The 22,607-nt window shown below is 38.5% G+C and overlaps 2 protein-coding genes across 5 annotated transcripts in view; one reads left to right on the forward strand and one right to left on the reverse strand.

Moving 5' to 3' along the window:
• CCDC122 (coiled-coil domain containing 122) overlaps positions 1–12,100 on the reverse strand; it is a 29,294-nt gene extending 17,194 nt beyond the window's left edge. The window contains exons 1-2 of the mRNA XM_012926614.3: positions 11,975–12,100; positions 1,460–1,575 (exon numbers count right to left, since the gene is read on the reverse strand). Coding sequence (XP_012782068.3) covers positions 1,460–1,573 — 114 coding nt within the window. The 5' untranslated portion in view covers positions 1,574–1,575; positions 11,975–12,100. The remainder of the gene's footprint in view (positions 1–1,459; positions 1,576–11,974) is intronic.
• On the forward strand, positions 11,665–21,198 carry LACC1 (laccase domain containing 1). 4 transcript variants are annotated; one of them, XM_058670713.1, is made up of 9 exons: positions 11,665–11,874; positions 12,359–12,447; positions 12,623–12,786; positions 13,273–13,882; positions 14,727–14,905; positions 15,122–15,287; positions 16,887–17,112; positions 19,537–19,697; positions 20,654–21,198. In XM_058670713.1, exons 4-8 carry the CDS (start codon positions 13,321–13,323, stop codon positions 19,694–19,696), a joined length of 1,293 nt encoding a protein of 430 aa, XP_058526696.1. In that variant the 5' UTR covers positions 11,665–11,874; positions 12,359–12,447; positions 12,623–12,786; positions 13,273–13,320; the 3' UTR covers position 19,697; positions 20,654–21,198. The 4 variants fall into 4 exon arrangements, with proteins under 4 accessions (XP_058526696.1, XP_058526694.1, XP_058526695.1 ...); XM_058670711.1 differs by lacking the exon at positions 12,623–12,786 and having other exon boundaries at positions 11,665–12,447; XM_058670712.1 differs by lacking the exons at positions 12,623–12,786; positions 20,654–21,198 and having other exon boundaries at positions 11,665–12,447; positions 19,537–19,718.
• Positions 21,199–22,607: the final 1,409 nt, after the last annotated feature.

Consider the following 22,607-nt stretch of genomic DNA (forward strand, 5'->3'; position numbering starts at 1 on the left):
TGTCGGATAAGAATAAATGCTTTCTATTATTTAAAATTCCCTGTCTAAAACAGAATCATTTGCTCCTTGGTTAAAGCTAATCAAAAATCATATATCACCTTTAGTTCAAGTTTCTTAACATAGCCTATGTTTCCCATCACTTGCAGAACATTCTAATCTACACAAGCACCCAACTACTTACAGTGCTATGAATACAGTGCAGTGCTATTTCAGATCTCTGTGAATTCTCTCAGGCTCTTTTTACTGGGAATATCATCCTCCTTTTCCTCTAATCTTCAAATCTGTCCCCTATCCCCAAGCATTTAGGTACTCTAGCTAGTCTTTAACCTCACCTGAAACATCATTTCTATTGTGATCATTTCTTCTTCTGTGAAATTTGTGTTGTATTCATACCTCTATTGTTGATGCTACTTCCCAGCATGCAATTATTTATTCTTTGCCTCTCTCCCCGTCAGATGGAATAATATACGAGTGAGGACTTACGGCAAAAGGCTTTCAATATAAGTGAAATAATGGCTATGAAACTATTTGAAGACTGAGAAGTTTAAAAAAATTCTTTATAGAAAGCTAAGACATTATTTTTGTATTATAGGTTGCTGTATTTTAGGGAATTGAATAACATAATGCAATATGTATAAGACATTCATATCACCATATAAAATTATTTTCATCATGTCTCCTGATGCATTCATAAAGTCAGTATCAAAATGAGGCCTTAAACTCTTCATCATGACCTACCAAGGATACCTTACATTTATTTATAAGTTAACTGATTTAATCCTCATGAAAGTCTGAGACAAGTCCTATTATTTACTGAACTTTACAGATAAGCAGATCGAAACATAAATTCCACCAGAAAGCAAAAAGGAACAAATCTGTCCTTTAGAAATAGGTTTTAACTGTAGAGCCTATTTTGATTTCTATGAAATATTTTATAACAACCTTTAAAAACTGCAAGTAAAGATACTATTTTTAGTCATGTTTAGAGCCTGTAGTTAGATCTAATTGTCTACATTCAAAAACCAAATATAATTTCCATATTCCTTGTATTTGGATTATAAATAAATTATTAAAAGGAGCATAGAAGGAAGCTATTTGAAGTGTTTACCAGCAACTAGTAACTAGTAAGATTCAGCTTTGAAAACATTGGTTTAAAACTTATAAGTTAGTATTTTAGGAAAAACCATGAAATAGAAATGATTTTAGAATAATGCTATGTGATATATTGGGTTTATCTGCTTATACCACCACTGCAAAGACATTCTTGAGACTTGTATTTGAAGAATACATGCTCAATAAAATGGAATACTAATAGAAACTTAAAAACAGTGTAGTAAAAATGAACTTTAAATTGACACCCAAGAGTAAATAATCCAAATGACTTCCAAATTTAATGAATTCTATATCGCTTCACAAATTAAATCAAATTCTGAAGACATTAAAAGATTGCATAAATTACCTGCAAACTAAACAGAAGCTTTTTGTTTTTCTCTATTTCTGAGGTTTGTGATTGCTGTTGCTTTGCGACTTGCTCTACCACATCAGTTAATGAAGATGTGTCTTGCTTATCCATACCTAGACAAAAGAAGTCCACATTGCAAATTTAAACACAGGCATTTTTTAAAAAAGAGATTCTTTTTTTATTGCAAAGTCAGATATACAAAGAGGAGGAAAGACAGAGAGGAAAATCTTCTGTCCAATGATTCACTCCACAAGTGGCCACAACAGCTGGAGCTGCGCCACTCTGAAGCCAGGAGCCAGGAGTCTTTTCCAGGTCTCCCACGTGAGTGCAGGATCCCAAGCCTTTGGGCTGTCCTCCACTGCTTTCCCAAGCCACAAGCAGGTAGCTGGAAGGGAAGTGGGGCTGCTAGGATTAGAAATGGTGCCCACATGGGATACCAGCGCATGCAAAATGAGGACTTTAGCCACTAGGCTATCCTGCTGGGCCCTACATGCAGGCATTAAAAAAAGGTTTCTTGACCCCCAAATCATTAAAAAAAAATACCTAGAAATAAATTTTGATTGTCCCAATTTTTTCTAGGCCCCTTGCACATATTCAGTGCTACATGTACAATGCTACAATGCTACTATAACAACTCTAAATCAATTGTAGTTGATTTGTTTTCAATATAGGCCTGTATTTTCTGGCTAATATGGCTTCTCTAGATGCTATATATATATGTCTTCTTGGCAACATTTAACTGCTCCCTCTATCCTTAATCTGCCATCATTTTTAATGTAATTATTCTAGCATACTCTTTTTTGTTTTTGCTGCTGATATCTTAACTATTTATCAGCTATTTTTCTTATCACTATTTCATTACATTCCTTAAGAACTGTCTGACTCTTCTTTGTTGATTAACAGTCTCTAAGTCTATAATCTCTTTTCCCCTTTGCTTCTTAACTGTCTCTATTCCCCCCATCATCTACTAGCAATTCTGAAAGTTAAATTAATTGCCAAATACACCATAGGGATGGTAATATGATCTCATATTCAGAGCAACAAATTCAAATAATATAATGAATATTTTCAGAAGGAAAGTAAAATTGCGTTTGAATCTTGGTTCTCTTAATTTTTTAGCTGTTATGACCTTGAAAACCCGTGTTGACTCATTTAATACTCACTAGCTTTATCTGTAAGACCTCATAGGGCTACTGTAATAATTAAAACATACCTCCAGTGCCACAATGACTATAACCAGAATCAGTGCCAAGAATGATTAGCAATTTCTGCCAGAGGTGTAGAATTTGGGAGGAAAGTACTCTTGTTTGGTGCTTTTCTGGCCAGAATAAGCCCTAAGCAAGGTAAAAGCATGTCAGCTTATGTCCTATTCAGGAGAAACTGATAAATAAAGGAGATGGGTATTTTCTCTTTTCAGAGACAGAAAGTTCCTTCTAACACAAAAATGCTGTTAGCAGAATCAACTTAAGGGCACTATTAACTTTTGTAAAAGGAGTACCTAAATTTGCCTGTTTGCTAATACATATAAGAAATTATACATTTTTTACAATTAACAGATTCAATATTTAGAAGTACTCCTGAAACTGAAAATTGTCACCTGTTTAATATTTTTAAAATACAGATGACTCATTTTATTCTTTTTTAAGAATTCTATATTTAGAGATATTGTGATTTTTTCCAACCATACTAAAGAAATGAGAAATCTTGCAAGCCATAAAAAAAAAAAACAGTATAGTAAGACACAAGTATGAAAGAATACCCAGAGAAGTCTGAAAAGTTACTGAATATCTTTCCTAAATATTGGTGTAATACAAAGTATTCATGTACTTGTTTTATATGTTTTCTAAAAACAAAATATAAAGGACTGAAATCTGGTATTTAAACCAAACTGAAAGAAAAACAAACTAAATTGCTTCCTAAGTGAGACCCAAATCTATCCAAAAACAACCTGTAAGCTAGCAAAATTATAAGCTCTACTAGATTGTCATAATAATCCATGATAATTTATAATTATTTATTCCTATTGCTTCCTTCAAATCTTAAACTTGGCTCCTGTATGAATTCTTCTGTACTGTGGGTCCCATTTATGCTCATGCTATTTCCTTTTGTTCTTACTGTTTAGTATATAAAACTATCCTAATTGGTGTTGATTAGTGCAAATTTAATTTTCTCTCTTTGTGTCTTCTGTTTGGATTTCATTGCCAGACTACATCCTACTTGAAAGTTTATGTCCTTTACATAGTTATCCCTATAGATTAAAATGACAAGCATTTATATCATGCATAATTTGTGCTAGACACTGCTGAATGAGCTATGTTTTAAAAACAACAAAATCATTTAGTATGAATTACATGCCAGGCAGTATTCTAAGAAATTTATGAATATTAACTCAGTTAACCCTGCAAAGTATAGATTATTATAATTTTCTTGTTTAAAGAAAAGTACAATCACATACAAACATACCAAGGAATATACCCAGTAATAGCTACCGGAGATGTGATTTGAATTCAAGAATTTTGACTCTAAGGTTCATGGTGTTAATGCCAGACCACTATGTATTTTTTTTTCTACAAGGTAATAATGTCTTAATGTATCACTCCAAAATGGAATTATTATATTTGTTTTATTGCTAAATGTCATGTAACCTAATTCCCTCCTATTTCCAGTATTACTACACACATTTCTTTCTTAGGGGACTATTTTGGTAAAGTGCTTGGATACAACTCCTACAGCTGTCCAATGGCCTCAAAACCACAGTCCTTGGAAGACACTCTCAGTACTCTTCCCACTACGTTTTAAACGCCTGTCGACCTTCGTTCTTAGAGGTCTCTCCGATTGCTCCCATCACGAAGCCTCATTCTTCTGCTTTACTCTACCTCACCCTTTATATCCTTCTATTATGACTTCTACAAATTCTTGGTCCATCTTGAGCAAAATGCTTTATGTCTTTAAACTCAACAAACTCTCCCTGAACTTTTTTGCTTTGATCAAAAATTCAAAGATACTGTTTCTTCTTTCTCATTCCATTAAAAATTTGGAGCTCAGGCATTTTGCCTGCCAGACAATTAGCTCTCTTCTCTATAAAACCTCTAGTTCTTTGAAGTTTATGCCATCATAATATAGGTGTTTATTTTTCCTTCTCATCAACTGGCCTCTAGATGTCCCTTCTTCACTCCAAGACAACTGTATATCACTTTACTTCTATATTATTACTCTATCATTTCTTTGAAATTTCAACACCATGTAGATGGTATTGTGGCCTCTAAGTTATTTTGTCCATCCTCCATAATCACATATTTGTACCTCATCCATTATTGCACAAACTGCCTTATACTTTTCCTAGCTCATCCCACCTAGTATTTCGACTATAAGTGTTTGTTCAGTCACATAAAGTCTTCTAAGTCACTGACTCTTCTGTCTTTATCTGATCCTCAAGCCTCTTATGCAGCCATCCTTCTTACCTGGCTTAGATTCCTTTGTATATACTTTCTCTTCCCTTATGACTCTTTCCCCGATCTTCTGCCTCGAAAAATCCGTGAAAGTTGCTTAATTTACACTCAATTAGCTGAATAAGTATGAAGAAAGACACACTACTGCACTATGGTCTCATTTTAAATTCAAAATATTTTCTGTCAAGTGGATCCTTGATTCTAGGCCTTTAGGATTTACAAGTTTCATAATTACTTTTTTCCTTCTCTATCTTCAAACCTCCAATATCTCTTCTCCTTTAAATTTTTTTAAATTTTTATGGAAAAGGCAGATTTACAGAGAAGGATACACAGAGGAAGATCTTCCATCCGCTGGTTCACTTCCCCAAGTGGCTTAAACAGTGAGAGCTGAGTTGATCCAAAAACAAGAGCTAGGTGGTTCTTCCCAGTCTTCCATAGAGGTGCAGGGTCCCAAGGCGTTAGGCCATCCTCTACTGTCTTCCCAGCCCACAAGCAGGGAGCTGGAAGAGACACAGAGCAGCCAGGACATGAACTGGCACCCATATGGGAACCCAGCGGATGCAAAGTGAGGATTTAGCCAGTAGATCATCGCACCAGGCGCTTTCTCTAATCATTGAATTCCTTGGAATCAATCATCCACTATTTTACTTATCAAAGCATCCAAGAATTACAAATTGTCACATTCAATGCAAAGTTCAATCTTCAGTTTACTTTATCTCCTCATATCATTTGACACATGAAATCATGACTCCCCTTTTAAAATATGGAGGTTTTCAGGTTGTTTTTGCAATTATTTAATGGAGTTCTCAAGTTCACTTCTCTCAAATTCATTGCAAAGTGATGCTATTCAGTTCTAAAGCTTCATATGCCTCTTATAGGCTGACATATCCAAATTTATAATTATTTTTAAATATATATATTGGAAAGACAGATATACAAAGGGGAGGAGAGACAGAGAAGAACAATTTTTCATCTGTTGATTCACTTCCCAAGTGGCCACAATGGTAGGAGATGAGCCTATCTGAAGCCAGAAGCTTCTTCTGGGTCTCCCACATGGGTGCAGGAGACCAAGGCTTTGGGCCATGCTCCACTGCTTTCCCAGGCCACAAGCAGAAAACTGGATGAAAAGCAGGACTGCTGGGATTAGAACTGGCACCCATATGGGATCCCGGCGCACGCACGGCAAGGACTTCAGCCGCTAGGCTACCATGCTGGGCCCCAAATTTATAATTCTATCCTGACCAGTACTAATACCAAATTGACTGGTATCTTAAAGATCTCTAAAGGTTTTCAACTACCATGTTACAAATTGAATTTGGTGCCCTTTGTAGACATTTCCACTATTACAGTTCCTTCAAAAATCAATGTTAGTAAATTATACTTAGTATTTCATATTGTTCAGGCTAAGCACACTGAACTCATTCACAGGGAGGTTTCTAGAATGATGCAGAACCCAGGATAGTTTAACAAGAATTAATAGAGGTATTGAAAGCCCACAGTGTTTCATGGGCTTTTTGGAAAATCTATAAAACACTCCATACTAGGTGGCTAACAACTATAACCCAATTGTTCTACTGAGCACACAAGCCAGGTTCTTTCAACAATCTTTTTTATTTTTAATGGCTACACAAAAATTGTACACATAAATGCAATGCTATGTGATGCATATGTATATACTGTATAATGTTGAAATCAGAGTAAACATTTCTTTAAAACATTCATAATTTATGAGAAAGCATAAAATCCTTTCAGCTTTTTTTTCCCTTCATAGTCTGTTAGTTACCATTATATTTTCAGCTTCTATGAAATCATCCTTTTTAGATTCTACAGGTGAATGATACCATGCAGTACTTGGCACTTTAACACAATGACTCATCCAGGTTTTTGTAGATGACAAAAACCCATTCTTTTTTATGGCTCAATGGAATTTCATCGTATATATGTACAGTTTCTTTATCCATTCATCATTGGATGGGCACTTAGGTTGTTTCCATTTTTGTTACTGTGCATATAATTGCAATAAGCACAGGAGTGCTGATTCTTCAACAGACTGATATAATTTCCTTTGCATACACTCATATACTCTAAATTAATGAAATCAGATATTTTCATGATGTGCCTGCTGCCTATTTTATGTCTTCTTCTGACAAATGTGTCTTGATTTGTTTTGTTGGATTTTCTTTTCTATTTTCTTCTTTGCTCGTGAGTTCCATGTTTTGGTTATTAACCTCTTGTCAGATGTATCACAAATATTGTCCTTCATTTTGTAGGATCTTTTCTAACTGCTGATTCTTTCATTTGTTGTACAGGGCTATTTTATTTGCATGAAATTTCACTTGTCTATTTTTGCTTTTTTTGGTGTGCTTTGGGGAGATTATCCTGCCCATATCAATATCCTGAAATTTTTTTTCCTGTTTCCTTTGAGCAATTTGTTTCAGGCCTGCAATTTAGGCTTATAATTTCTTTGCTTTGATTTCTGTTTGTGGGAAAGTGACATGGAGAGGGTGTCTTTGTTATGCATCTGGACATCCCATTTTCTGAGAACAGTTTACTGAAAAAGATATGCTTTCTCTGATGCATATTGTTAGCCACTGTTGGTAGATGTGTGAGCTTTTACTAGACTCAATTCTGATCCATTGATCTATGCATGTTTTTATTAAAATATAATTTTTAAAACTGGCATTGATTTTTTCATTCTTAATTCCATTTTGTTTATGAACTTATGAAAAATAACCCTAAGATCACTTGGTTATTTTCCTACCCACAGAGTGGCTTTAGCAGGGGGAGGTACAGACCAGTCTTCAATGGTGGATTGGGTAATACCATCTTCAGCAGGAAACTGTTACATAACCTAGGAGTCTCATGAATACCTTAAGGACAGACTTGTACTTCCCCCTTTGCAGCAGTAAACTTGGGAGCTGGAGCAGTGCATTAATGCTGTTTTAATTGCTATAGCTTTGTGGTACATTTCAAACTCGATAATGTAGGGGTTTGTTTGGGCTCATGACTGCCTTGTTTTCCCAAGCTTTTGATGAGTTCATGGAAATTGTATTATTGTTTCTTCTGGTTCTCTTGAAGATATCATTTGCATTTTGACAGAAAATGTATTGAATCTATGTATCATTTTATGTAGTACAGGAATTCTAAGAATAATTGACACTTCCAAGCATAAACACAGGATGGCTTCCCTTTTCTGTATCCACTTCAATCTACTTCATCAAGGTTTTAGTTTTTCATTATAGAGCCTTCTCATCCTATCATACTCTAAAGTATATATTGTTGCTTATCATGGTGTAACAGAGACATAGAAACAGTTCTATTAAAAAGACAGACAGGGCCTGGCATGGTAGCCTAGTGGCTGAAGTCCTCACCTTGCATGCACCAGGATCCCATATGGGTGCAGCTATTCTTATAAGAGAAAAGTAGAGAGATCTGGATACTCAGATACACAGATAAGGTTGTATGAAGATATAAGCAGAGAACTCCAAACCATGCAGCCTCTAATGAAGGAACATGTGGAGCCATTATAAGATGAAAAAGACAAGGACACCTTCAAAGGGTGCAAGGTCCTATTAACTTCATAACTGACCTCCACAATTGTGATGAAATAAACTTTTATTGTTATAAAGCACTGAATTGGTAGAAATTAGCCATGACAGCCCTAGGAACTACCATAGCTTTTGATAGCTGAATTTGCATGCATTACATGGCCTTTTCTGGAAAAACCCAGGCACTCAGTGTAAATGACTTTAAAACGACTGTTCACAGCTTTTTAAAATTACACTTGTTCTCAAGAGAAAATGTACATGATGTTGTAAGAATGCCATGGGGTTTCCCCAGTAATTCCCCCTTAACTGATAGGCTCTATCTATCTAAGTCTCAATGAGGGATAAAGACACATAATAATTAAGTAAGAGAAACTCAGTCAATGCTTTCTTAACTTATCTACACTTAACCTCTAACCAATTAACTCACCCTATTTCCTTTATAAGTCATGAGGGGCCAATTCCCACATTATGCTAAACACTCATTATCAGGAAACTCCTCTCTAGTAGGCCTGCTTATTTCTGCTTCTACCACTGAACCATGATGAGTTCTCTGTGCTTGTTTCCAAATTTGTTTATTCCATTTGTACTTCATAATAATGCATTTTCATGACTTAGTTAAATGTTATACAACTAATAAAATACTATGAAATTTATTTCTTTAAATTCCATGTTTAACACTTTTGGAAAGATAAAATAAATGTGAGATAACTATAAAAGATTATAAATAATAAGTATGCACCCAGGCTACTTCAAAGATTCCTTTAAGTTACCCTCCTGCTACTGGGACAAAATGTTGTGAAATTTTCGCCTATGTAAGTATCACTTATGCAACAGATAAAATGCAGAACTCCAAACAGCAGATCATGTGCAAAAAAGGCCCTTGGAGTTTTTCAAGATTGGTAACACGAACATAGCTGTTTGAGGCTAAAGTTAAAAATTCAAGGTATCTTTTTTACTTTTTAAGCCACAATCTGGTGTCACTGGCTTTTCCTTTTCTTTTAAAAAAGCATTACTTATAGTTTTTATCTTTCCAAAGTATACAATTCCATGTTTAATCAATATTTTCAATTTATGTGTTGGCTATAGATCCAGATGGCATGCATTAGAAGGATTTTTGTACATGAACAAATGCTAATAAAGACTATATTAAGACTATATTAATTTTTCTCTTTGAAGGGATGGGGATTCTGGGATAGTTTCATTTGAGCTTCAAAAATTTTGAAGCAGCAGCAGATAAACTGGCATATTAAGAGAAGGGGGTTCTAAGTACAAGAAATAGAAAATGTAAAGGGTGCAATCATGTGACCCATCCAAAGAATAGCCTGTAAGTGGCTCAGGAACAGGGAAATTATTTTTTAAAAAGGATGTAATCTGGCATTGTGGAGCAGCACGATAAACTGCTGTAATTAGTGATGGCATCTAACATGGGCACTACTTCTAATCTCTGCGAGTCTACTTCTAACCTAGCTCCTTGCTGCGGCTGGGCAATCTGAAGATGTTTCAAGTGCTTGGACATCTGCCACTCATGTGGGACAGCTGGATGCAGCTCTTTTGGCTTTGGTCTTGACCCAGTCACTGCTGTTAGCACCATTTGAAGAATAAAACAGTGGACAGAAGTTCTCTTCCTTTTCCTTGCTGACTGTAGATCTGCCTTTCAAATTAACAACCCAATCCTTAATTAAAAAGAGAGAGAGAAAGAGAAGAGAAGAGTGAGTGAGAACATAGTGGAAGTATTAGATGAGGATAAGACCAGAAGGTAAAAGGAAACACTCCAGGGTTAACATTGGGTATAGTACTGGGGTAAGCCACCCCATGCGATGCTACCATGGCATCTGGGCAGTAGTTCAAGTCCTAGCTACTTTACTTCCACTCCAGCTCTCTGTTAATAGTTGTGGGAAAGTAGTGAAGGATGGCCCAGGAGGCTGGGCCCCTGCACCAACAACGCAGACCTGGAAGAAGCTCCTGGATCCTGGCTTGGGCCTGTCCCTGCTCCAGCGACTGTGGCCATCAAAAGAGTGAACAAGCAGATGGAAGATCTGTCGCTCCTTTTCTGTTACTCTGCCTTACATAAACAATATAACATTGTCTTCCTACTTTGCTGTTTTATTTTCTTGCCTTTGCTGCCACTACTGTCGCCTCAAAGAATATGAATTCCCATCACTGCCCATAAAAGCAGACATAAATGTTTTAAATTCACTTCATAACTAAGGCATCTTTACTTTGAGCTAAAATTCTCATAAAAGAATCCCTGGGTGATAAGAGCACCTCCTAATTTACCTCCATTTATCAATTAGGGTTTTTTTTTTAAAGATTTATTTATTTTTATTGGAAAGGCAGAGGAGAGACAGAGAGGAAGATCTTCCGTCCGATGTTTCACTCCCCAAGCGGCTGCAAAAGCTCGAGCTGAGCCAATCCGAAGCCAGGAGCCAGGAGCTTCTTCCAGGTCTCCCACGCGGGTGCAGGGTCCCAAGTCTTTGGGCCGTCCTCAACTGCCTTCCCAGGCCACAGGCAGGGAGCTGGATGGGAAGTGGGGCTGCTGGGATTAGAGCTGGTGCCCATATGGGATCCTGGTGCGTGCAAGGCGAGGACTTTAACCACTACGCCATCAAGCCGGGCCCCAATTAGGGTTTTTAATAAATGTCCAAGGAACGCAAATCTCAAGAAAACCATTTGCCAAGAATACTGAAAAGTGAGGTCCGTACTCTGGTCTTGCCCTCGTGTTCTCCAGCGAAACAAGCAACAGACCATGCAAAGGCTTGTCTAAACTCCCTCCAATCCGAGATTCTTTCTCATTCAGGTAAAAATTCTTCAGCCCTTCCACAAACAATAAAGATAAAAGGTCTCGCTCCTATCATAACCCGTTCCACAGGCTAGCAGTCTATCTCGCCTCCTTTATGAAGGCTGGATATGTTTTTCCTTACTCCACAACTCCTACTCCCCATAAAGCTGCTGCCCCACACTTAAAAAATAAACTCTAGGACTACAGATAAAGGATGCTGAGTTGTCTGTTCCCTGAGGGTCTAAGGATTTGCACCCTGTACTTTCTTATCAGCAACCCATGCTTTCCAAAGGGCACGCAGGACATGGGAACTGTCAAAGGAAGCGAAGGAAGTGAAGGAGCCCGTGGTTCAGGAAAAGCCAAGTCAGCAGAAAGGCTGGGGGTGGGGGGAGGGCCAGACCAAGCAATTTGTTTCTGGAAACAAAGCACTGGCGGAATTCCCCTCACGGAAACCCAGTGTTCGACAGCTGCTAGAAGTAACCTGGTGCTGTTCCCACGCCTGGGCTCCGGAGGATTCAACCAGGAGCCGCGACCACCGGGCTTGGCTCGGGGAGGGACGTCAGCCGTGCGGGGAAGGGTCGGCCTCCGGCTCGCAGCGGAAACGGCCACCATTCCAACAGTGCCTAGAATCCTGAGGTGCTTCCCACGGCCCGGCTCCCCGCCTCCCCTCCTCACGGGGCCCGCCAGCCCCTAATCCCTTTTCCAACGCCTGCCTGCCTTCTTCTCGTCTGCTGACCCGCCTTAGCTTCGGCCAGAGGCCTCTCCGGCGCCTCGGGATCCTGTTCCTCTTCCCTTGACCGGAGCCGCAAGACGCTGGAGCTGCCGGCCGCCCTGACCCGGAACTGCTGAGGCGCGGCGGGCGCGCGCGCTGAGCTCATCCCGGGGTTCCCCGACGCCTGCGCTCGGTGCGCCGCGGCCGCCCGGTGCACACCCGACAGCCCAGCTCGACCCGGGAGCTCCGTGCTGTCTCGCTGCAGTTGGCTGGCCGAGCCCGGGCCTGCGTTTGCACGGAGAGTCCAGGTGGATGCGAGCGCGGGGATCCGTGAGACTCACGTGGATGGGTGAGGTGAGGTGAGGAGGAGCGTGCGTCGCCGCTTCCAGGACGGGCTTCTCGTTTCAGGTGACCAGCTTCGGGGCTCCGGATTCCAATGAGACCCAGGTCAGAAGTCGGGGGCCACCGGTCCTAATGAGCTCCCAGCGGCAGATCAGGTATGCAAAAGAACGTGAGGTGCCAGGGGGCTAGGACCACAGAGTTCGCCCCAGGTGTGCATCAGTTCCTCACAAAGTTCTTGGAGGTGGTGAGCCGGGCGTGGGTGGACTTGAGTAGGCTCAGAGCTGTAGGGGCAGATCACGGGTTGGGGCAACAGGGACCTGGCGATGACAGGGTCCCCGAGTGGAAATCCACAATGCAGAGTGAAGGAAGCGGTCACCTAGTCAAAAAGGGAAATGAGCCTCAACGGATCGCACGTGAGGCGAACAGCAGAGGCTGGGGCAGCCCTGCGGACTGGGGTTGGAAATGAGAAAATCTGCACCTGTAAAGTCAGAAAGGTAGAGGCCAAATCCCCCACCCGTTCATGAAGTGTTATGTAAATCCTGGGAGTTCCAGATTTCTCAACTTGGATTTCCTTCAAGACGCGATTTTCCGGTGCAGGATCTCCTATTTTCTATGAGGAGGTGTGACCTAATATGACAGTCATGTCGGGACCAATGACATACCACATAGGTTAACACCTATAATTAAGAAACAAGTTTTTGTGTCCCTCAACAAGTAATTCCATAATTAAAATTTCTGTATAAAGGTAGAACAATTTAGAGAAACTGCTTTTTTGGAAAAATACCAAAACTTTCAGCGATGAAATGATGGCTTCATGTTAATCATTTTGGTTGTCTTGTAATGCATTAACTTTGCTGAAAGTGGCCTATATTTACTATTTTGATTACATTCTCAGATCAGTGCATTCACTTTTACATCCCATATATTTCTGTTACATCTGTAAGAAGGTGATATATTTTTATGCCAGTTTTTCTTTACAGGTGATCAAGTTGGCAGAAAAGTCTTTGAAGAACTTATGGTATTGAAAGATGGCAGAAGCAGTTGTGATTGACCTGTTTGATTTGAAACTGAATGCTCAGAAAAACTGCCATCAGAGATTACTGAAGGCATTGAATGCTGTCAAATTCCACCATGCTGCCAAGGCCAAATTCCTTTGCATAATATGTTGCAGTTCCATCAGCTGTGAAAAGAATGGTGAACATGATAATTTTGAATTAGAAGCAAGCAATGGCTTATCAATCCTTTTGAGGGAATTTGAGACTGTTAACAATCCCAGCATGGCTGCCTCATTGTATACTATTAAACAAAAAATTGATGAAAAAAATCTGAGCAGCATTAAGATCGTTGTCCCCTTGCATAGGAAAGCATTAATGAAGGCTTTTATTGACCACCTCTTCACTGATGTTTACGATTTTGAGTTTGAAGATTTACAGATGACTTCGAAGGAGAGCTTTTTGAAACAATCCCCTGAAGTAAATATGATAACAGCTCAAAAACTAGAAGAAATCCAGAATGAGATAGAAACATATTTGAGTAGTTTGCCAGCACTGAAGGGAGAATTAACTATTATCACATCTCCTTTGATCCCAGGTATGTTAAACAGTATCTTTTTTTTTATTCATTGATTACGTTGTATTATGTGATACAGTTTCGTTGGAACTGGGAATCACCCCACCCCTCCCCCGCCCTCCCCCCATGTGGAATATTCCACCTTGTTGCATATCCACTGATCAAGTACAGTTGAGATTCCCTCTTTGCAAGCATAAACTAAACATAGAGTCCAACATCTTATAGTCCAATCTAGTTCCTCAGCTTCCTGGGGACACCCTGTCTGGTCCGAGGAAACAGTATCTTTTTTTAGCCATGAGTGAGAAAACTCAACCTGTCTTCAGATTACACCTCTCTTCTGCTTCCTTTGGAGACAGTTGTGCGATTACTGCTCAATAGCATCAGTTGTCATGTGGGGGTGTCATAGATGGCCTGTGTGATGTCAGGGGTGTCAAAGAATGACTCCTACAAAGTTACCCTAAATAAATGAAGTCTGCTTCTCAAAAATTCTGCTTTAGTAATAGAAAACAAACTCCCAGCTCTCCTTTACAATGAGATTTATAATGTGGAAAATATGAAACTTCGAAGTGGCACCTTCTCAAAGGAGTGAAATTTAAAATCATCTTCTCGGTTGTAGTGTTTACAGGGGACTGTATGCTGTTGGGTGTAGCAAAGACAGGTGGAGCAGGACATACTTTGAAGAGCTATCTCATAGGAACATAAAACAAGCAAGCACAGAGCAAGAAGACAGTAGGGAAGTACAAAGTGCTATAGAAGTCAGAAGCCAGAGAAATGAACACAGGTCGACAAAATTTAGGTATATTTAATACTCTTGGCTTTATAATGTTTTATAGACATTTTAAATATGATCCCTTATCATCAACAGATATTTTCACACATGGATTTACAACAAGAACAGGTGGCATATCTTACATACCAACCCTTAGCTCATTCAATCTCTTCAGTAGTTCCAAAAGGAGAGATCCCAAGGCAGTTGTTCAAGAAAATCTACGTAGATTGGCAAATACTGCAGGATTTAATGTGAAGAAATTTTACCGGATAAAGGTAAAATACTTTGTATTTTGGAATCTAAAGTATGTTTCATAGTTGACTTAATGGCATGGATTTTAAGCTATTTAACTTTTGCATCTGGTGTGTTATGTAAAATTTTAGGATATCTAGGAAATATTTATATATATTTCATTTGGAGTTCTTGAATTCTAAAAGTGTGGTTAATTCACAAGAATTGTAGTACCATTCACTCCTGTTTTTGATAATCAGACTGATCATGCTAATGCCGTCTGGATTATGGGAAGGAAGGAGCCTGCGTCATACGATGGAATAACTACAAATCAGAGGGGAGTCACAATAGCAGCCCTTGGTGCTGACTGTATCCCTATAGTTTTTGCTGATCCTGTCAAAAAAGCATGTGGAGTTGCTCACGCTGGTAAGTTTACTTGGAATTTCTTTCTGGTAAGCTTGATAAACAATTGTATTATTTTGTGGTAAGTGTAATGATAGGGATGGGGCCAGCATACTCTTATTTTTGGAGCATAAAAAGGAGTGTCCAAATCAGAATACATGAGCCAGGGTAGTATTCCCAAAGGAAGTGATTCCCAGGTGGATTCCTGAGTAATCTGTGGGATTTAGCTAGGTGCTAGTCTTTCTCTGCAAGGGTGATATTTTGGGCAATGTGATCCTACACTGCAAATGCAATATGTTTTGCTCTCAAAATTCTTCATGCCAGTAGCACACTCAGTCATTATAATAACAAAAATAAAATCAACTCCCTTGATGCTTTTCAAAACACAACTGTAGAGGACTGATAATGCTAGGCATGTTGTACAAAAGTGTTTATACAGATGAGCAGCATGTGTAAAAGTAGCAAAGTTTGCTTGGAAAACTGCATATAATTTAGCTAACTATATTTTTCTGTAACTAATCTGAAAGTTTAGATGTTATGTTGTCTGCAGAAAGTATTTTTAAATGATATCTGGCCTCTCCAGTGGTTATAATTCTATGTGAAATGAGGGATACTCTTTAGTCACTTTCACTTGTAAACTATGATTCCTTTGCTCTGTAAACCAAAGATAAAGGAGAAAGTAGCATTCTTTCCTTTTAACCACCTAAAGTCATGAACTGGATGAACAGAAGTCAGATTTACATTGTCAGTCTATTTAAAAGTTGAATCTCAGTTCCTGGATATGAAAAGGAGGTATTATTTGTTACTTCTTAGGCTTTGAAACATTTATCTGTAAAATGTCCAAGATTGGGGAGGCACTGGACCTAACAACTAATAAACAAAAGGCAGGAAAATCTCATACATGCTGCATATGGAGGAAGTTTGAGAACAGCATGTTACATGCAGTAAGCCAGTAACAAACAAACAAACAAAGAAGAAAAAAAAAGATACAGCGTTAAGAGCAAGAAGATGGAATACCAGTGGAAACTAAACATATCAAACAGTTTTGAAAAGTAATGGAAAGAAACTCCCAATTAATGTTTATTCTGTTTCAGAATAAACAGTATGGTAGATTGCATTGAAAAAATAATAGTATAGGGCCCGGCGGCGTGGCCTAGCGGCTAAAGTCCTAGCCTTGAAAGCCCCGGGATCCCATATGGGCGCCGGTTCTAATCCCGGCAGCTCCACTTCCCATCCAGCTCTCTGCTTGTGGCCTGGGAAAGCAATCGAGGACGGCCCAAAGCTTTGGGACCCTGCACCCGCGTAGGAGACCCGGAAGAGGTTCCTGGTTCCCGGCTTCGGATCGGTGCAGCACCGGCCCGTTGCGGCTCACTTGGGGAGTGAAACATCGGATGGAAGATCTTCCTCTGTCTCTCCTCCTCTCTGTATATCTGCCTTTCCAATAATAATAAAAGAAATCTTTTAAAAAATAATAGTATGTTAGTGTAGTGATTCATTTTTTATTTTTGGACTTTGAAGTATACACAATCTGGTTCATTTTAAACATAGACATAAAGATAGGTGGAATTTTGTTATGTTTTAACTTTCCTTATCTGTCTCTTTTCTTCTTCCCCTGTTTATCAGGTTGGAAAGGTACTTTGTTAGGTGTTGCAATGGCCACGGTACACGCTATGATAACAGAATATGGCTGTCGTTTGGAAGATATTATTGTTGTGCTGGGACCTTCAGTAGGACCTTGCTGTTTTACTCTTCCACGGGAATTAGCAAATGAATTTCATAATCTTCATCCTGCATGTGTAAGAATGCTTGACTCACCAAATCCCTACATTGACATCCGAAAAGCTACAAGGTAAGATTGATTTCATTCTGAAACTCATTGTTGACTACTGCTTTTCAAATGCATATTGTACAAATAGTACTATTTTACAAACAGTCTAAGAAAAATTAAGCTGAAAGATGTATAAGTGGTGACATGGATGCATGTATGTATCCAGAAACTCACTTTAAATATGCTCTCTGCTCTCTGAGTTTACATACTAGAACTCTTCCTGGCTGATATCACGTACTGATCTTAAAGTGAAGGAAGAGGAACTAGCATTGTGTCATAGAAGGTAAAGTTACCACCTGCAACACCTGCATCCTATATGGTTCATATCCTGGCTGTTAGGTGTTCAACCCAGCTCCCTGCGACGGCCCTGGGAGTGTGAGCTCCTGTCAACCATATGGTAGCCCTGCATGAGGCTCTTGCCTCCTGGTTTTGCCCTGGGCCTGTCCTGGCCACTTGGGCTATCTTGGAGATGAACCAGCAGATGGAAGATCTTTCTCTCTCTCTTGTCTCTCCCACTCTCTCTGTAATTCTGACTTTTTAAAACATATGTATTTATCTGTTATTGGAGAAAGAGAGTCAGAAAGATCTTCCATCTGCAGGTTCACTCCCCAAATGGCTGCAGTGGCAGAGCTGAGCCAATCCAAAGCCAGGAGCCAGTCACTCTGACTTTTAAATAAATAAGTCTGTTTTGTTTTTTTTTTTTAAGTGGGGGATGAAACAGTAGATACTTAATTTTAAGAGCTCTATTTAAACTTTATGGAAAAAATTAATATGTTTTACTTCACATTCTCCAAATAAGTTCTCCTAAATATATTCAACTGGCAGGAAATTGATAGTTTCAATTATTTTTGCTCTCAGTAACAGGAATATAATTCTTAGCAAATATATTACATAATATAAAGATACAATCATTTTAAAGATTTCTGTTTCCCTAAATTTTTGAATTTGTAAAGTTTCCTTTTAAATATCTGCCAAAAATGGCCACTTGTATTTTTAACAGTTTTATTTACTTTATTTGAAAAGAGAAAAGACAGAGATTGAGTTTCCATCCACTAGTTTACTTTCCAAAGGGGCACAACAGCTAGGGTTTGGCCAGGCTAATCCAGGAGCCTAGAACTCTATCCAGGTCATACTAGAGGATGGCAGGGGTCTGTATGCTTGAGCCATCTTCTACCACTTTCCCAGGCTGTTACCAGAGAGCTGCATTGGAAGTTAAGACAACCAGGATGTGAACCATTACTCTATGGGATGCTGGGGTCATCCCATACAATAAGCAGCAACTTAACGCACTACACCACGGTGTTGGTCCCTATTTGTCATTTCTGTAAGGAAAACTGGTGGCTGATTTGAATTATATTTCCAGTCCAGTCGGCAAAACCTTACTCAAATTAGGCCTCATTTAGTATGTGAGCAGAAAAGATTGAAAGTTATTCTTAAATATGATTTGTGGAATAAATGTCCCTATTTTATTTCTCTTTTACATCATAAAGTGTTTGAGGAGAAGCAAGCTTTCTTTGTTTACAAATACCTTGTTAACTTGAGAAGTTTCTTCTTTTGTTTTTAATTTATTTTATTGTATTGTTGTTGACAATCTTTACATAGTTAATTACGGTTTAAAAAAAAAGGTTCAGGGGGTATAGGGAAGTGGGTAATACTATTATGTCCGTATTGTTTCCATCATGTATCTGAGGTAAAGGGGGATATTGAGGGAGAAGCCCCACCCGGTTTCCCGCCCACCCCAAGTCCCAGATGTGGGGCATGCTCTGAGATATTTGCTCAAGTGGTTTTAATAGTTCTCCAGTTATGAATTGCTGCCAGTTTCGCTCAATGAGGTCGTCCACTGATTGATATGGTCCATCATAAAGTCTCTGTTCGCCCCATATTTCGCTGCCAACATATAGCTGAGATGAATGTTTGACCTGTTCTGTCTTCTGTCTTTTCTTGGTTAGAGTTCTGAGTCCAGCAGTTCGATTGGGGAGATCTCCAAAGAAACTTTGAGGTATTCCCAGACCAGATTCTTTTATGTTCTAACAGCAGAGGGCCCGGCACAGTCCATCACCCCGATCAGCTGGTGGTTTCAATTGCTGGGTTGGTTCTGTTTTCAGTCCTGATTTCCACTGGAACCAATGGGTGTTGCAGTCCAGTCTGGTTCTGCCCAGCACATACTCGGCCCTTACATCAACCAGTGGGAGCTGCAGCCTAGTCAGGGCGACCCTCAATAACCCTCACCAGGCCCGCCCCCTACCCTGATTCTTCTTAAGTATTTGATTTTGATTGTGAACTTCTGTACTGAGATGTCTTAGGACACCATGAAGGATTGTGCAGTGTGTGTATTTACCATTTCCTGACTAGTCCATATTCCATTTCATTCCAGCATTTATTTTTTTATATCACCTTGGCTGTAAAATAAATTCTTGATATGTTTTGAAAAATCTTTACCTTAAGGATTCTTCTAGAGCGGGGAGGAATTCTTCCACATAACATTCAGGACCAGAACCAAGATCTGAGCCTCTGTACATCGTGCCATCCTGACAAGTTTTTCTCCCATGTCCGAGATGGCGTTAATTTTGGTACACAAATTGGCTTCATATCACTAAGGGAATGAGGTATGGTGGATCCTCTTTCCAATCTCCTCTTTTCCTCCTTCTTTTTGTCTTTCTCTCTTCCAGATTTCCTTCCCCTAATTTAAGAGAAAATGATGGATTTTTAAAATTTAACTTTGGCGTGTTATTCCTATAGGAAGAATAAATTTTTACCTTTTAGTGATGTAACAGTGGAAGAAAAGTTTATTTTCAGTAGCTGATTCTTTTAAGAGGCACTACTTTCTTTTAGCTAGTGAAGAATAAGTTGGTCAGCTTATGCTAAAGGTTTAAAAGTAAAATATTTTATCTTCAAAAATCCTGTATATGTATTCTTTATCTCTACTATGCATGCAACATCTGTATATTTCAAATAATAAGCTTCTTATGACTTTTTGATATTTGTAAGAAGAAATCTTTGTGTGAAGATTTTAAGTTTTAGTATATTTTAAAAATCCACAAATACAGTTGGCTTGGTTTTCAACTGATTATCTATAGGTGGAGTTTTTTTGTTTGTTTGTTTGTTTGTTTGTTTGTTTTGCTAAAGGGCAGATACTAAATATCTTAGGACTTCCACTCTTCAGCTTTCTTATTGTAGGCCGAACATAGACCCTGACCATACACAAATGAATATCTATGTTCCAATAAAACTTTATCTGCAAAAACGGGTGAAGGGCCAGATTTGGCTCACAGGTTATAATTTGCTGACAAGGTAGAATTATAGAGCAATGATTGAATGCAATATTGTAATATTTAATAAAGATTTTTTAGAGTTATGTAAAACATTTCATACTAATTTAGCACTGTCTTTGCATGTATCCAATTTTACCTCGTATTAATTTTAATTGAATTTGTTGCTTTTGGCCTTTAAAATACCTTTAGTTCTTTCATCTGTAAAAATTTTAATAGGCACTAGGAGTCTCACCTGGCTCTTCTAGTAATAATAGTGATAGTCTCATATTTGATTTCTATGTATTTTACAGATACTTGGATCTTTGCATCAATGTTCCCTGCTTCCCTCCAAACTGACTACAAAAGAGAAGTTTAACTTGTTTGCTTTATATTTAAAACTAAAGGGATTATAATGGATAACTTATGTTGATTTTCATTTTTATTCTAACAATAACCAAATATTCAATATGATATAGTTAATGTTTTAAAACTCAGAATTGTTCTTAGAGTTTACTCCATATTTATTACATAAGTCTGAAATAGGTCTCTTTAGTTTGTTATTTATTGAGTACTCTCTGTCAGGTGTTTTGTTAAGCATTGATTAATCAAATTGAATAACACTTTTTGCTTTTGAGTCGAATACAGTGGAGGAGGAAAACACATCTACAACTACAATTTAATACTAGAAGCAGTTGAAGATTATAAAAGAAAGAAGGGTTAGTTTTATTAAAAAGCATTATAGAAAATGTGTTACAGAGAAAGTGACACATTTCATAGACTGAAAAGATAAACAACTTTCGAAAAATGACGAAAACTAAATAGGCTGAGGAATACCATGAAGCAGAACATGAAACTATAAAGTACATAACATAATCTAGAGAAATAAGGGTGTTGGCCAGGAGTTAAGTCTCAAAAAGTGGTTAGAAATAGATTAGTGAGGTTCTTGATCAAATATTTCAAGAGTCTGAGGTTTATTTTCCAGGCAGCAAGTAGTATTATTATTTCAATGGAATGCATCCTGATTGTGAGAGACTGAAGCAGAGAGATTAAAATAGAAGCGGTCAGAAGGTTTCAGAAAAGAACTAATAAAGTCCTGATGAGAGCATTGGAGTTTAAAATGGAAAGGAAGGTAGATGGATTAGAAAGACACTTTATCGATCCAATCCTTTAAGTAATAACAAAAATAAAAGGTGAGGAAAAGAAACATCATCAGTGACTCCACGATATTACTGAGGGTGACAACAAAGAGAAGAAGGTTTGGGAAAAGAGAGAAGGATGCATTTACAGACAATAAAGTATATCTAGGGCATAGTGTGGTGGCCTAGCGGCTAAAGTCCTCACCTTGGATTCCATATGGGCACCGGTTCTAATCCTGGTGGTCCCTTCTACCATCCAGCTCCCTGCTTGTGGCCTGGGAGGGCAGTCTGGGATGGTCCAAAGCCTTGGGACCCTACACCCGCATGGGAGACCTGGAGGAAGTTCCTGGCTCCTGGCTTCGGAGCGGCGCAGCACCAGCCGTTGTGGTCACTTGGGGAGTGAGTCATCAGACGGAGGATCTTCCTGTCTCTTCTCCTCTTTGTATGTCTGACTTTGCAAGAAAAATAAATAAATATATTTTTAAAAAAAGTATATCCAGATGGTTCAGTTTGGTCCATGGTTAGAAATACAGATGTAGAAATTGAGAGGAGACCTAGGACAAAGTCAGATTTAGACACTGGCTATGCAAAGATAATGCCTAAGTCTATTGAAAAAGGTTGGATCATATAGGCAGAAGCTAGGATGAGAAAAACAAAAAGGAGATCCAAGGATGAAAACTCATATAGCACTTACATTTGAAAATAAGAGGCTGAGCCAGTTAAAATGGCTGATCTTAGAAATATGACAAAATAAGTTAAAATCATTTTGAAGAAGTCAATGTAAGTGTGGGAGGTACTCAAAAGAAATTTTCCTAGAGTGTTAACTGTGTTGAAACAGTTCTACTGGCTATTGTGATGGTGACTGGGACAAATGTCAGTGCTATAAGGAGAAGAATGCATGTCTGTTGATTCTTGGACAGGATTTACTTATGAGAAAAAAAATGCTGAGGACTGTATTGGAGGGGTGTTTCTGGATGAATACTTGAGTATGTTTATAGGCTAAGAGAGAAATGCTAAACTGTGTTTCATTTAGACAAATGTGAAGTTATGTTTCATTTAGGAAAAAAAACTATTTTTAATGTCAGTTGTCATTTTGCATCATAAAAAGATTTCTTATTACATACGTGTA

The sequence above is a fragment of the Ochotona princeps genome, chromosome 12 (assembly GCF_030435755.1).
Source record: "Ochotona princeps isolate mOchPri1 chromosome 12, mOchPri1.hap1, whole genome shotgun sequence".
Classification (NCBI taxonomy): Eukaryota; Metazoa; Chordata; class Mammalia; order Lagomorpha; family Ochotonidae; genus Ochotona; species Ochotona princeps.

Coding starts and splice junctions, on each gene's coding strand:
- LACC1 (XM_058670711.1), top strand. CDS start 13,321: ATGGCAGAAGCAGTTGTGATTGACCTGTTTGATTTGAAACTGAATGCT. Junction 14,906..15,121: donor AGAAATTTTACCGGATAAAG/GTAAAATACTTT, acceptor TTTGATAATCAG/ACTGATCATGCTAATGCCGT. Junction 15,288..16,886: donor ATGTGGAGTTGCTCACGCTG/GTAAGTTTACTT, acceptor CCTGTTTATCAG/GTTGGAAAGGTACTTTGTTA.